This window comes from Eriocheir sinensis, chromosome 25 (assembly GCF_024679095.1).
Source record: "Eriocheir sinensis breed Jianghai 21 chromosome 25, ASM2467909v1, whole genome shotgun sequence".
Taxonomy (NCBI): Eukaryota; Metazoa; Arthropoda; class Malacostraca; order Decapoda; family Varunidae; genus Eriocheir; species Eriocheir sinensis.
In genome coordinates, this window is record NC_066533.1 from 4919704 (window position 1) to 4935672 (window position 15969).

General features: G+C 42.5%; 1 protein-coding gene and 1 long non-coding RNA gene across 3 annotated transcripts in view; both read left to right on the top strand.

The window, feature by feature from the left end:
* Positions 1 to 8350, top strand: part of LOC127003224 (citron rho-interacting kinase-like) — a 47903-nt gene extending 39553 nt beyond the window's left edge. Inside the window, exons 31-39 of the mRNA XM_050869605.1 lie at positions 406 to 525; positions 1002 to 1149; positions 1277 to 1463; positions 1658 to 1812; positions 2726 to 2811; positions 3239 to 3365; positions 3673 to 3837; positions 3965 to 4106; positions 5932 to 8350. Of these exons, the coding sequence (XP_050725562.1) occupies positions 406 to 525; positions 1002 to 1149; positions 1277 to 1463; positions 1658 to 1812; positions 2726 to 2811; positions 3239 to 3365; positions 3673 to 3837; positions 3965 to 4106; positions 5932 to 6070 (1269 nt within the window). The 3' untranslated portion in view covers positions 6071 to 8350. The remainder of the gene's footprint in view (positions 1 to 405; positions 526 to 1001; positions 1150 to 1276; positions 1464 to 1657; positions 1813 to 2725; positions 2812 to 3238; positions 3366 to 3672; positions 3838 to 3964; positions 4107 to 5931) is intronic.
* A 1383-nt stretch (positions 8351 to 9733) lies between these two features.
* LOC127003230 (uncharacterized) overlaps positions 9734 to 15969 on the top strand; it is a 79673-nt gene continuing 73437 nt past the window's right edge. For both annotated transcript variants that reach the window (XR_007757019.1, XR_007757018.1), the window contains exon 1: positions 9734 to 9872. This is a non-coding gene — a long non-coding RNA (uncharacterized LOC127003230). The remainder of the gene's footprint in view (positions 9873 to 15969) is intronic.

The following is a 15969-nucleotide window of genomic DNA, read 5'->3' on the forward strand; positions in this document are numbered from 1 at the left end:
AAGATGGAAGATCAAGTACTGTATTGTGTTGGGAAACTGCGTTAACACAGAGAAAAAATCCCATAATGAACTTAGTGCCGGGGATCAAACTTGAACCTTCTGAGTAGAAGTCCTGACTTCTACTCAGAAGACCTGGGTTCGATCCCTGGCACTCAGTGGTGTTCATCACAAGATACTGTATTGTGGTTGTCATGTATTTGTGTGTTTGTCAGGTATAGGGATTCAGTAAGTGCTCTACTATATGTACTTTACATTTGTTTGAAAAATTGCACTTATATTTTGTTATTGGAGATCTTTTCACTAGGGTTAATACATACTTGTGCAGCAATTAATGACTAAATGGTAGCATAAGCAAAGTTTGAATTTATGTGCATAGGTTTTACTGACTGTACCTCTGGCCCATAGCTTTCCAAGGAGGACGGCAATGGGTGTGCGGACGAGGAGTACATCCAGGTCGACTGTTTGCTGGCCCTGGACCAGCCAAGTCCCCTGGATGTGAACACCATGGTCTACCTTGGCCAGGCAGTGAGTCGGGGCTTGGTGCAGGGCATGCTCAGAGCAGGGAACAGAAGCATCTCAGAACCACCTACTATTTTCTTGCTGTGAACTTGGAAGAAGAATAGACATTGAGTAATTAGTGAGGAATGGCTCCTGATAAATTGTACTGCACATACATCAGGCTGCTCAAATATATAGAACAAGAATCTCATAACCACCAACCATATTCCCTTTGAATTAAGAAGGGAAAATTATCCATCAAGAAAGGGCAGGATTAATCAGTTGGGAAATGGTTCCTGATGAATTGTATTGCTTATTCAGGTCTTGCAAGTCTTTCTTAAATGAGTGTTACTTCATTACATGAAATAGCAACCTGGTGGCTATTAGGTTAAAATGATGGTGTGTCCTAGTCATCTATTAAATATCCCACATCTATTCTATTTCAGTACAGTACAGTACAGCAAACTAATGCAATTGTACTCATGACTCCTTGTTTGCCACAGACAGTCGTCATTGGTGCAGCAGAGGGTCTCTATTCCTTCCTAGTAGATGATGATGGCAAGCTGAAGTCTCGGTCACGGATTGAGGGCCTCACTAACGTCCACCAGATTGTTTTGGTGAAGTCTGCTGGTGTTGCTCTGCTCATTGCTGGTATGCTATTGTGCACTCTTGATATGTTACTGCCGTATAATGTTTAGACAAGTATCTCTCCTGTAATGAAGATAATACATGACTGCAGGCAGAGCAGGTTACAGTTTTCACCTAATTGACTTTGCAGGGAAGGACAATTTGGTGTACATGATTGACACCAGCACACTGACCCTGGCAGCAGAGGCCATGCAGCTGACCAAGCCATCCATCAGCCCAATGCGTGTTGAGCCCCTGCAGGGCTGCCACCTCTTGGCAGCAGGCACCACCAAGGCTGGGCAGACCTTTATGTGTGCTGCATCCTCTGATCGCATTTGGTAAGATAAGGAATGCTTGTCACTCAAGACCTGACAGGTGAAAATTATATGGAAACTTGGAGTTTTCCTATTTGATGCCCTAAGTTTCTATGTTCATGCTTGTACAGTTATAGTTTTTTATTTATTTATTTATTTTTTATTTTATTTTTATTTTTAATGTTACTGAAATGTATTTGTATTCTGGTGGCTTGCAGTATATTGTTATGGAAGGAGCTGGAGGACAAGTTCAGCCTGTGTAACCAGTACAGCACTCAGGAGCCCTGCAGCTGCCTCTATTTTACTCAGGCATCCCTCATCGTTGGGGCCGAGAAGTTTTATGAAATCGACCTGAAGACTTTTGAGATTGAAGGTACAGTTTTGTTCTTTTTGTGATGTTAAAGTTTTATATCATCATTATTATCATCTTCACAAACCTTGTTCTCTGTATGGGTAGGGAGTAGGGTTAAGAGAAGGAAGAAAGCACAAAATAATAAAGGGAGGAAAGTTTGGTTAATGGTATGGTTGCTCCACTTGTTTACACAGTTCATACCCTAATTCTGGCCATCATCACTTTATTATAACTGGTAAATTAATGTCTGCTTGTGTAAGTTAGGGCTACCAAGGTTTACTCACCATTCCAATAAGTATTCACAAGAAAGTTAGATTTTGTCAAGCTAGAGTTTGATCTGTAAATTTTATTCTTTTATGAAATAAGTACTGCCTCTCACTTCTTGCAAGCTTCATTTAGATATGCAACCTTTAAAGAGCATGATTTTGAAAAGCTGATTGCTTTCTTACTAGAGCTACCTAAGTATAATTTTTGGGTAAGCTGAATTTCAAAGATATGGACATAGAATGTAGCACAACAATCACACTGGCAGTGTAGATGAGCTGTACTGGTGTGCCAGGATGTTGTATGAGATTTGAAGAGTGAATGAGATTAAGATTGAGGGACTTTGTATCAAGTAGACCACTTGTAAATTGGAGTAACAAAGTGGGTGAGGATTGAAGAGAGAGTTGGCAGGTTAAGGTTTGAATGTGCAGAGAGAATGTGCAGAAAATTAGACTTTTACTGTGGTCATCCCTTTGGGGGAATTCCCTGTGAAGGGATATGGCATCAGAGATATAGCCACATAGATGGTTGGATTGCTCAATTTTCCTGATATAAGTACTAATTGAAATGAAATGTACAAATTAGTGAGCATATTGTATCTATTATCACAGTGAGAGGGAATTATGAGAAACAGAAGGTACTAATTACTTCATCCTCACCACTTACACAGAGTTCCTGGATGAGTCTGATGCATCCCTGGCTTATGCCATCTATGGGTCAGCCCAGATGTCCTCCTTCCCTGTGGCCATCATCCAAGTAAGTGTTAGGCCCAATGCTCTGTGAGGGAGGTGGTCTTTTTTTATGTTCATGTAGGGTAGGCTTGTTCTATAGCCTTTAATTTATTGCTCATCAGAATAAGAACTACACTGGAATATGGAGACTTTCAAACTACTTGAAGGTAGAGGGCATCACTAGTTTTAAAGGTCCCACATTAAGCTTAGGAACAAAAATTAAATGTTATGATAAAGTTTAGTAATCAATCTTGACTGATATTTAACTTTTTTTATGTCAGCTCAATTTCTCGGTATTTTCCCTTTTGAGAACTCAGAGGAAGTGTATACAAAGTGGCAAATACACCATTATCCACAACCCACCAAGATCCTGAGCTGCTTTTCATCCCTGTGTTCTTTATTGTGATCTCTTATTTGGCTTTAGCAGTGTTTAAGTTAATTATTTCTGTCAGGTCTCCAAGCCGGGCAAGCATGAGGAGTACCTGCTGTGCTTCCATGAGTTTGCTGTGTTTGTTGACCCCTACGGCCAGCGGTCTCGTGAGCACGACATCAAGTTCACCAGACTCCCCATAGCTATTGGCAAGTCTTTGTCACATTGTTTACCTCTAGAATAGTTTAGCCATTTTGGGTTATGTTACCAGACCCCACAGCTATAGGGAAGTCTATCACACAGTAGTTTACTTTTAGCACACTTCATCCATTATGGGATGTGTTACCAGACCCCATGGCTAGTGGTAGGTCTGACTTTACTGTTTTTTACCTTTGCATGACTGATATCACGTGGTTAACAATATTTTATTATTTTTAACATGATCAGTAATAAGAAGGCAACACATCATGCAGGTCACCCAGACTTTCTTTAGTAATGATCTTTCCTCCCTTGCAGAGTACCGGAGTCCATTCCTGTACATCATACACCAAAACGCCATAGAGGTTGTGGAGATCTGTGCTGACAGCTTTACCAAATCCTCACCTGACAGTGAATCAGACACAGATGCCAGTCCTCCTGTGAGGATGGCCTCCAGAAGCATGCCAAGACCTCTCTTCATAGGTAGTGGTTGTACTCCTTTTGCCTCACATCTGCTGGGCATTACATGTATTTGTTTCTGTGTATGTTTGAAGGATATGAAAAGATCCTGCCACTAGAAAGGAAATATAATTGTGTCTTATATTTTCAGGTTCAGCATTAACACCAGAGGGCATCATGGTGGCCTGCAGGAGTACAGAGAAGCTGGAGGTGACACAAGTGGAGACCAGGTTCCCAGAGGACATGGAGCTCAACTCTACCTGGGGAACTCTGCCTTCATACTCCCTAAAGCTGTAAGTGTTAATAGTGCACAGTGTCTTTACACTTAACAATAATTTATCATCACTCAAGTGACTAGCAGAGATGTGGCATTATTGAGGATATTTAATTCACTATAACTCACTTGCCTGTTCAGCCCTGTCTTTTGGGTAAAAGATGCATAGGACAACATAGGTCAACAGTTTGTATGTGCTATTCCAATTAGTACTCATGTCAGAAAAACTAACTATTGTGGAAAATTTAGCAGAGTTCTACAATGAAATATTGTCAGAATTAAACTATGATGATCAACCTTTATTTGGACATTTCTTTTTTATACCTTGGTTCAGTTTTCCAGAGTATTGTTTTCCCCAGCCTGAGTACAGCCTGGAGTGCTGAATGAGAAGTGTCAAAGATAGCCTAGTCCTGAGAGGCTGTCCAAGTACAGGCATCCTTCACACTTCATCTGGGTTAGGTTGTTGAAAAACTGTTTGCAAAGTGATCAGTCACATACCTAGAGTTTTATAACACGGATTCAATGAGGATACATGCCTCCGTGGTGCAGTTGTTAGCATATATGACTGAATCTGTGGGCCTGGGTTAGAATCCCGGCCCGGGCAGTCGGCTTGCAGCCCACCCAGCTGTTCATCTTTTCTTTTGGGATGGTCAGTAAAGGGGTATCTGGGGAAACCTTGGGAAGGTAAACTGCAGTTGCCTGAATGTTACACTGGCCCTGTGTCAGATTAAGGGTTCTCTCCCACCACAGGCTCAAAGGGCCAAGAGGGTGGAGATGAGCACTGCCATCACACATTACCTTTAATGAGGATATGTTTCTGGCCACTAAATTTAATGAAAAAATATTCATAAAAGAGCCACCATCAAACTGGAGTGTTTAATTGCAGTAACTTTTTGTATGAAATATATTACAATTTCATGGGAGAAGGAATGGTTTTGTTTGCTTCCCGCCTCCTGCTAGGCCTGGGTACATTTCACTATCTTCTGTCTCGTTAATGCCTACCACTTTCCTAGAGCTTCAGGCAGAAGTGTAATGTCACCATGTGTGATGAATGTAGTTTATCAGGAATGCGTGGAAGATGAGAAATTAATGTGCATACACAGACGAGTGGAGAGTCAGGACTACTGGCACAAATGATGAATTGACAGCCTTGTCTGATATGATTATTGTATCAAGGTAGATTCAGATAACCAGCTGGGATATCTCATTTGTTATTGCAAATTTGCAAATTTAAGAGGGTAAAAATTACTGTTATTGAGGAAGCCTTTTGCCATCCTGCCAGGCCAGGTGGAGAGAACTGCCAATTCACTGCTTGGGGCCTGAATTTCTTGTTAAATGATTTCAAACTTACCGTATGGAATAACTTACCTGGCATTAGCGATTCAGGCTTAGGTGTGTTACCACAACTGTTTAATCAGTCTGTCAACAATGAAGGGGATGCGAGGCCCCACAAGGGATGTGACATCATATATAAAGAAATTAAGATGGTGCAGCTGCCTGCCTGTAGAAAATGGAAAAAGTGACTTGGATTGTGACCTGGATGATGAGCAATACACCACTGTACCACTAGTTTTATATTCTGTTGATAGTGTTGTAAACTGTGCAGCCTAATGATCATGTAATTGTATCACTACAGTGGCACATGATTGCACCATCAGTGACAGACAGATTTTACACCAGTTGTAGGGGATCATATACAGATTCTTGGTAGGGAAAGTAAAGATCATAGAAATGACCCATTGTACATCGATTACTCGTATAGGGATGAGTGCCTATACTGTTGCTCCAGCCCATGACACACAAGGTTACAGTGTCCACTACAATACCAGTTTCTTCTCTTTCAGCGATGATAGGGACTCCGCCTCCATTGCCAGCAGCAGCAGCATTGACACCCCAGAGAGAGATATGGGCCTTCCCAACAAGCGGGTCCAATTCAAGCACAACTCAAGGACCTCCACAATGATTTCAAAATCAGAAATGTGAATGTTGTGCCGCAAGTTTTCTTCATAATCTACTCGACCATTTTCATTGTTGTGCTGTATTCAAAGTTGGAAGTATGAATGTATATACTCTATGTCTGCTGCATTATTATCTCCATTCTCTGTTGTTCTACATTCAGTCAGAAGCAAGAATGTCACATTGCAACTCTTCTATGTAGTCTTCTCCACCATTTTCTCTGTTGAGCTGTATTAAGGAGAGACAAAAAATGGGAATGGGAATGTCATACTTCATACTTCTGTAATTTTAAAAGCCTTGTTTCCTCACTGGAACTTCCCCAAGGAATTAGTTGGCCATGGCAGAAGTGCCTCTAACTATCTCTGTTCCAGCACTCCCTCTCCCATACCTACCAACTCTCCAATGTTCGTCCACTTTAATGATCCATTTCCCCTTTACACTCTCTTCACAGTCATTGTCACTCATTCTCATCACATGTCCAAACCATCTCAGAGCACCACACATTACCCATTCAATCATTACACAATCCAGTCTTTGCTGTTACACTCATATATACTTTCATTACTTTCTTCATTCCATCCTGACACACCACATGCACCTCTTATATAGCTAATTTCCATTGCATGTATTTGTGATTGCTGTTCTACATTCCACATCCATGTCTGGTGCATATGACACTTGAGAGGATAATATTTCTTATAACCTTTACCCTCATGTTCACACTTCTTCCATTCACATCACTCCAAGGCACCATTTACCTGCTTGTCCTTCACTGCTCTCTTCCTTATTTCTCCCTCCATTCTCTGCTGCTGCAAGCTTTCTTCTGAATTTCTACTGTTTCCTTTGTTATGCTGTATTATTTTTTGTCTTAATCATACAGAGGCACCTAGAATAAGAGGTAGTCCTGTCTCCATAGCCCTTAAAAGTCTCCTTTGAGCTCCTCATTGTCACACTACAAGTCTTCATAACCTTCTCTACCACTTTCTTTGTAATGCTGTATTATTTTTTGTCTTGACCAAAGAGGCATATGGGAAATAAATTCTGCCCTCATAGCCACTCACGTCTTATCTCTGAGGCCTTAACTGAATTAATTGTATGGTCATGTTTTCACTCTTTATTTGACAAACTATATACTGGTTCTGCACATATTTTAATACATTACTTATGTCACCACTGAATCTGAATTGATTTTCTTCTATTTTTTACTATCTTATTGAATCATGTATACATTTATTTGGTTTTATTTTAAGCTCTTGATACGGTTTACTGCTTTAGTTTTAAAAGGGCTGTACTATTTACTCATTCATTTTAGGCACATTTTGAGAAGTTATTCTCAAGATGAGAAGATTATTTTGCACAGTGGTTAGCACGCCTAGCAACCAACCTGTGGGCCTGGGTTCAAATCCCGGTCTGGGCAGCTGGTGCACAGCCTACTCTGCTGTTCATCCTGTTCATCCTCCCTTTTGGGCTGGCCAATAAATGAGTACCTGGGGAAACCTTGGGAAGGTAAAACTGTGGTAAACTGGATGTCATACTGACCTTGTGTCCCAGGGTTCAAGTTCAAGGACTAATGTGACAGATGAATACTAAGAGCATGCACAACTATAACATATGCCCCCAACATTACCTTACCTTGCCTTTGAAAAATTATTGAAGATTCTGTCCAATTCTCCAGTGTTCTTGATATGAATAAGTATCCTGATGGTAATAATGTGATCTCTGAAGACTCATGATGCACTCAACTGTATTGTGCCTGACTAATGCCATTCATCTAAAGATAGTTGTAAAAACACCGGCACTATTGCATTTTGCAAGATGGCTCTTCGTGTAATGCTGTCATTGTAAGGTTACAGACCATGGGCTGTAGCATAAGGTATGTTTACTAATTTGTGTGCACTATTCCTATTGGTACTCATTTCAAGGAAGTGAGAAGTGAGCTGAAATGCCATCAAATATTTTATTGTTACATTATCAAACATCATTTAGATAATATGTTTTTCTAGTTCAGCTCTATTGTCTTTTTTTTATGTGAGTACTAATTGGAATGATGTGTACAAATTAGCAAACATCACTATGATAGAGACATTATCTTGACTCTTGCTGTCCTGCTTTATAGTTTGGTGCTTGGAGAGACATGGCGCGTACTTTTCCAGCGGTGTGAGATGTAAGGACAGTTACTGCCTAAAACCAAATGTGCATACATTCTCTGGCTATCACCATAGTGGTTTTAATATGTATCTTGTATATATATTGTTTATGTAATAATATGTATTTTTAAAAAGTATCTAAATAAATATGCCATATATCTTGTGTTGCTGATTTGTGGATACTTGTGTACCAAACTGGGTATTTTTGGCTATCCTAAGTAATCTTGGTTTGACTTTTGGGACATATACTAAGGATATTATTAAGGTTTCCAGAAGGTTTTGGAAGAATAGAAAATGTTATCCTGTCAAAGCTACAAGAGGCAGAGGAGAAGACATCAAGCTATGCAAAATTACCTGTGCCCAAGAAGTAAAAGAAACATGCAGTGATTATTAAGGCCTCAAACCAAAAATTACCAAGATCCACTTTAAATAAGATTTTTTTGATACTCAAAATGACACAAGTATTAAACAGGGGTAGGCGGTGGCTGAGTGGTTAGCATGCAGGCCCTGCATTCGCTGCGTACTGGACGACGCGGGTTCGAATCCGCACGCTACAACTTGGGATTTTTCAGTCACCACCAAGTGGCCTAAGAATACCCACATGCTGTCCTGAAGACCACCACCAACCCAGACTAGAAGAAACCGTCCAAGTGAATCAAGAATGAGTTCCGGAGGGCAGCATGAGCCAACAATAAATGGCGGCACTATAAAAATTGCCTGCGCCATGACAGGGTTGGGCCGACCACCAGGCCCCTGAAGAAAGCCTACCAACGCTATAGGCGAAGACTTAAAAAATACTGAAATATTTATTTATTTATTTATTTTTTAAGTCTTCGCCTATATCGTTGGTAGAGTTTCTTCAGGACAGCATGATGGTATTCTTAAACCACTTGGTGCTGACTGAAAAATAATATAAGTGGCGGCACTGTAAAAATCCCACAATAACACTATAGTCCATCGACTAACTTGAGCCCTGTGGCTTGGCCCGGGAAACCCCCCATTGTTTACAGATCTAGCGATGACCTGCGCATGGCGATCTGTCTCACTGTTAGTCTGTACTCTGTACGTTATCTATTTATGGAATATAAATATATTCATAATACGACTGCATGGTGTTATGAAGGGCTTGGGATTTGAGGGAAAGACCACGATCGACTCTGTAAACCTTCCATTTAATTTGGCAACGTGACTCATATGATGGTGCCGCACTATTCACCCGTTCGCCACCATGGGAGACTCACGTAGTTCTCACTTTCGCATCCTGCACAGCCAAGCAAAAAATATTATATATAACGTAAATAAGAGAGAGAGAGAGAGGGGGTTAGCGAGCTCCTCTGAGGAGAGTGATGGGGTGATGTGGCATAAGCGGCTCAGGGGAGCCGTGCCTAAAGGCTCAAGTTAAATTCGATAGACTATAGCACACAACTTGCTAACCTTGACTTACTTACCTTACTTACTTATTAACTTATTTATTCTTAAAAGACTCAGACGCAGGACGGCTTTCATTTGCAATCACACCAGAGGGCGGGGCGGGGTAGTAAACAAAAAAGTAGTGGGATGGCGTGACGTCCGCGTGTCCGTCTTCCGTAGGTAGATCATTTAATTCGTCTCTGTGTTGTGTTCTGAAGATGAAACGGCGGTGACTCAAGCTCCTGACGCCGATGGGAGTGAGGCACGGCATGGTGAGTACCTGCTTGGTCGTGTGAGAAGGGAAAACGAGGAAAGTGAAAAGCCTCGTTAGCAGAGAGAGAGAGAGAGAGAGAGAGAGGTGTATTTTCTGCTGTTGAGTTGACATCGTTTTTGTGTAGTCTTTCTCACCCCGACACTCACACCTTTTATTCCTTAATCTGTGATGCATGTTATATAAATTTCTAGGGTTACAACGAGAGAGAAAGGAGAATAATGCGATAAGGGGGCCGATATTCTGAGCCGCTTCCGCCTCTCACGTTAGTCATTTTTTCCAAAGATCATAAAGGAGATTAATCGGGTTTTCATGAGTCTTCTTCACGTTCATGGTAGTATAGAAAGGTCAATCTACCTTCAGGGTCATAAAAGTACCTCTGTAAATACCCACAATCCTTACGAAAGACTTGTCGAATGTGTGTGCTTGGGCGCCGAAATGTTTGAGGGAAGGAGGAGGGACAGGCGGCTCGCTATCACGGCGGGCTATAATGCGCGCGTCCCTGTGGAAACTTTTTGATCCCAAGTACTTGCTCCCTTTCTTCCTTTTTGCTACACTTCAGTTTCTTGAGTTGGAGAGTAAGAAGGAAAAATAGGAGACAGGCTGGAGGGAGGGGAAAGAGGAGTTTAATAAATAGTACCGTGGTGAAGGCGTAACGTATTGGAGTCTGATTGAAGTGCTTGTTTGCTAGTTTCCTTCATTTATGCAGCATATTAATACCCAGATAGGAAAAGATGGAAACAATGGGTAATAAATAAGCTTGAGAGAGAGAGAGAGAGAGAGAGAGAGAGAGAGAGAGATAATAGGCTAGTTAGGAGAGCTGGTGGAGTACCTGTTTGGTTATTTCCGCTAATTATGCTGTACGATATACGCAGTTTTACTGTTAAAAATGAGTAATGAAGGAAACAATGGGAAAAAGATATAGGCTACAGAGAGAGAGAGAGGCAATTCGCTAGTTCTGCCGGAATGATGGCGTCGTTGTGTAAAGGCGGCTTTACACCTGGCAATTCCTAGCCGGCAATACAGCCGCGACGATCTTGCGGCTAGACGAGCTGGGTGCTCTCGGGAGCAAGTACGTTCACACGTGGGAGGAGCCGCCGGGAGCATCAAGACGTAAACTGCTAGTAAATGTAAGGGCATGAATTCATCCCAGACACCCCAAAAGGCTACTACCATATCCTAAAACCACAATGAGTTTGGTCCATTAGCCTAATATTGTAGAAATACTTTAAGTAAACGAGTTTTATCATAAGTAGTATTGATTGATTGATTGATTATTTATTGTTGCATTTAACAACAAAGGAGATCGAAGGGAGGAACATGTCATCCCAACCCCCAGGCATTACATAGTGTGATTATATAATACACGAAAATAATCGTTCCTTTAATTACCTCCTTCGATGTCTCGCAAAGAGATAAACATATCCCGCAATGTTGCTGCCACTCTTTCAAAAGTTGTTTTGCGCAGACTCTGCTTCTTGTAGAGCATGGGTTCTCAACCTGGGGTACGCGTACCCCCAGGGGTACGGGAGAGATATTTTGGGGGTACGTGACTGGTTTCTCAAAATACTTCGGTTTCGGCTTACAAAGACTGTACCGAGGATTAACTTGTTAGCAAAGAAACAAGCCCAACTATCTCACTGAATCAGCATATGTTTTTCATGCTAGCTACACACCCTGACTATGAGTATAAGTAACTAGTAGTAACATTAGCTACAAGTGAATAGTTCATGATAGCACTTGCTCACAGTCTCTCCTATTTGAAAAAAAATGTCTACTTTAGTTACATTTTGGTATTTTTTTATGCTAGTCACACACAGGGGCTTCCTTGTAAGTTACTAGTTACTATAACAACTTGTTACAAGCCTTAACAACCAGCACTAGCTCACAGTCACTGGAACACAATACTTTCTTTAGTCCTACTTTATCTTCTTTTTTTTTCACGCTTGGGATGCTAGTCACACACAGGTACTTAACCGTGAGTAAATAGTTATAAACTGTAAATGATGGCTCAAATTCAGTTGGAAAATTGCCTGTAGATATGTTTTTGTATTTTTTTCTTCTTATGCAATCACACACATTAACTTAACTATCACCATTACTAATTACCAGCTGCAACTAACTGTATGCAACACTATTTTATTGTCGCAATGGTTTATCGTCTCATCTACGCCTGGCCCTAGGAGCTCCCACCAGGGGATAGCCACGGCAGAAGAGTTTCCATCTCTCTCTATTCATACACTCCCTCCTTGCCTGCTCAAAGTTTCTCACTGATCTTTGCCCCCTCTCCCTAACGTACTCCTGTACCCTATCTCTCCATTTCACAGGAGGTCGTCCTCTAACATTCTCTCCCTCTATCTCACTCACATACACCCTCCTGGTCATCTTACCCTCCTCCATTCGCTCCATGTGACCAAACCACTTTAAAGTCTGTCGCTTCAATTCTTCCACCACTCAACACTTCTTCCCTTCACCCCCGTGACACATTCCAAAATGCTTATACACTCTTTCATTACTCATTCCATCCATTCTACTCGCACCACAAGCACTCCTCAAATAACTCATTTCCACTGCCTGCACTCTAGACCTCTGACTTTCATTCCAGGCCCATTTTTCGCTTGCATGTGTGAGGGTTGGTACTATTACTGTATTTCTCAAATCCCTCTTTACCTCCATGCTCACACTTCTGCCATTCATGATTCGTCCCAAAGACCCTACCACCTTTCTTCCTTGCAATGCCCTTTCTCTTGCCTCTCTTTCTGTACCACCATGCTTACAGATAACTGATCCAAGGTACTTAAACTCATTAACCTCCTCCATTTCTTCGCCATTTATAATTATTTTGCATTCTTTTCACATTCAATTCCCACTCTATATGGGCATACAAAATCCACAACCTCAAGGGTTTAAAAACGAGTATTTTAGTAAATGGTAGCAGCTAATCACATAGTATTTCCTATCACCACTAGCTCCTAGGTTCAATGATTGAAAATGTTTGTCTATTTCACATGTATAATACAATACTGTCCTATCCATTCCTACGCCGATGATTCCACTCTGCATTACTCAACTTCTTTTAATAGAAGACCCACCCTACAGGAACTTAACGACTCAAGGCTGGAGGCTGCAGAACGCTTAGCCTCAGACATTACTATTATTTCCGATTGGGGCAAGAAGAACCTGGTGTCCTTCAACGCCTCAAAACACAATTTCTCCACCTATCCACTCGACACAATCTTCCAAACAACTATCCCCTATTCTTTGACAACACCCAGCTATCACCTTCCTCAACACTAAACATCCTCGGTCCATCCTTAACTCAAATCTCAACTGGAAACTTCATATCTCATCTCTTACTAAATGAGTTTCCTCGAGGCTGGGCGTTCTGTACCGTCTCCACCAGTTCTTCTCCCCTGCACAGTTGCTGTCCATTTACAGGGGACTTGTCCGCCCTCGTATGGGGTATGCATCTCATGTGTGGGGGCTCCACCACACAGCTCTTCTGGACAGAGTGGAGGCTAAGGCTCTTCGTCTCATCAGCTCTCCTCCTCATACTGATAGTCTTCTACCTCTTAAATTCCGCCGCAATGTTGCCTCTCTTTCTATCTTCTATCGATATTTCCAAGCTGACTGCTCTTCTGAACTTGCTAACTGCATGCCTCCCCCCCTCCCGCGGCCCCGCTGCACTCGACTTTCTACTCATGCTCATCCCTATACTGTTCAAACCCCTTATGCAAGAGTTAACCAGCATCTTCACTCTTTCATCCCTCACGCTGGTAAACTCTGGAACAATCTTCCTTCATCTGTATTTCCTCCTGCCTACGACTTGAACTCTTTCAAGAGGAGGGTATCAGGACACCTCCCGTATTTGATCTTGCTTTCGGCCACCTCTTTTGTTTCTTTTTTAGGAACAGCGAGTAGCGGGCTTTTTTTTATTATTGTTTTCTTTTTTTGTGTGCCCTTGAGCTGCCTCCTTTGTTGTAAAAAAAAAAAAATTTATAGAGAGTGTGTGTGCCCGCACAAGGGATCGAAAATGTGTGTGTCATCACAATGGAGAGTCTGTGTGCCCGCACAAGGGATCGAAAATGTGTGTGTCTTCACAGTGGAGAGTCTGTGTGCCCGCATAAGGGATCGAAAATGTGTGTGTCTTCACAGTGGAGAGTCTGTGTGCCCGCATAAGGGATCGAAAATGTGTGTCTTCACAATGGAGAGTCTGTGTGCCCGCATAAGGGATCGAAAATGGGTGTGTCTTCACAATGGAGAGTGTGTGTGCCCGCACATGGGAGAGTGTGTTTTCCCGCACAAGGGAGCGAGAGTGTGCCCGCACAAGAGATTGTGTGTGCCCCCACAAGGGAGAGTGTGTGAGCCCGCATACTGGAGAGTGTGTGAGCCCGCACACAAGAGTGTGTGTGTGTGTGTGTGTGTGTGTGTGTGTGTGTGTGATAAACCATGCATTTCTTTTTAACCTTCTTGGTACTGCATTCTGTGTTAGGGGTACGTGACCAACACTGAAAAACTTGAAGGGGTACATAAGATCAAAAAGGTTGAGAACCTCTGTTGTAGAGCTTATCTTGTGGGTCCCACAAGTGTCGATGCTGCCTCACCTCCTCAAGCAATGTCACCTCGGCCTCCCGGCTCCAAATCTTGTTATCTGCATCTGTCATTCCTTGTTTTATTGGCGCCGACATATTGTTTACCCAGCCGCCAGTCGGCATTACAAGACGGACACGCTCAGCTGCAGAGAACTTGCCGCGAGGAGGGCTCCCAGACCCAGACCCAGACCAAAAATACTGCCGGCAGCACGTTTCGGCTGTATTGCCGACCAGGAATTGCCAGGTGTAAAGCCGCCTTAAGCCTTCTAACCCCAGTGCTTGTTCTCTTATTGCCACTGTTTGTGGTATTCATTAAACTAATTTTTCGGGTCAAAGACGGAAAAGAAAGACAAACGGGGTAAGTCATTATATAAGATATTTCTCCTTTGATTTGACCGGGTGACTGGCGGTTTGCTTCTCTTTGTTCTTCCTACTAACCACAGGGGTTGCTTCCTCGCTTATCTCCATTTTTTTTTATTAAGCACGTAACGTTCACTTCTCATTTTGGCGGAACTTAATTGTTATGGCGTGTTTGAAAAGATGGGTCGTGCGGGGGGGATCCAGTGTAGCCGCTGTGCAATGCAAATGTGACCGGCCATGACCGTAGAGCTTACCACCCCCGCCTGGGGGGGGGGGGGACCATAAATTCCCCCAGGGAGGACTCCCCTTCTGGCTGCCGACTTGAGAGGTGTCCTGATAACTCCTCGAACCTCCTCCTTATCAATTTCTGCAACATTCGCGGTCTTCGTTCTAATTTTCATTCTGTGGAACACCATCTCTCCTCCTCTAAACCTCACCTTCTCTTCCTCACCGAAACACAGGTTTCTGAGGCTACTGACAGCAACCTCTACTCTGTTCCCTCCTACTATCTCTATCCTAAATTTCAATCCAAAGCTGGATGTTGCGCCTACGTGCGCAACGACATCACTTGCTCTCGTGCCCACGACCTTGACTCTTCAGAATTTTCTACCATCTGGCTAAGACTTCATTGTCATTCTATTACTAAATACATCTGTGCTGTTTATCTCTCACCTAACTCTACTAACTATGTAAAATTCTTTGACTATTTGAACTCTAAAGTGGAGCACATTTTGACTCACTCTCCCTTCGCTGAAATCTCCATCTTAGGAGATTTCAATGTTCACCACCAGCTTTGGCTTTCATCCTCTCTCACTGACCAGCCTGGTGAACAAGCCTACAACTTTGCTCTCCTCAACGACCTAGAGCAGTTGGTTCAGCACCCTACTCGTATTCCCGACCGTCTTGGAGACAGGCCCAACATTCTAGACCTCTTCCTTACCTCTAATCCTTCTGCATACTCTGTCAAAGTGTTCTCTCCGTTGGGCTCCTCCGATCATAACCTTATTTCTGTATCCTGTCCTATCGCTCCTGTACATCCTCTGGACTCACCGAAGAGGCGTTGCTTCTGGCATTTTGCTTCAGCTCGGTGGGACGACCTGAGGATGTACTTTTCCGATTTCCCGTGGAATGATTACTGCTTCCAGG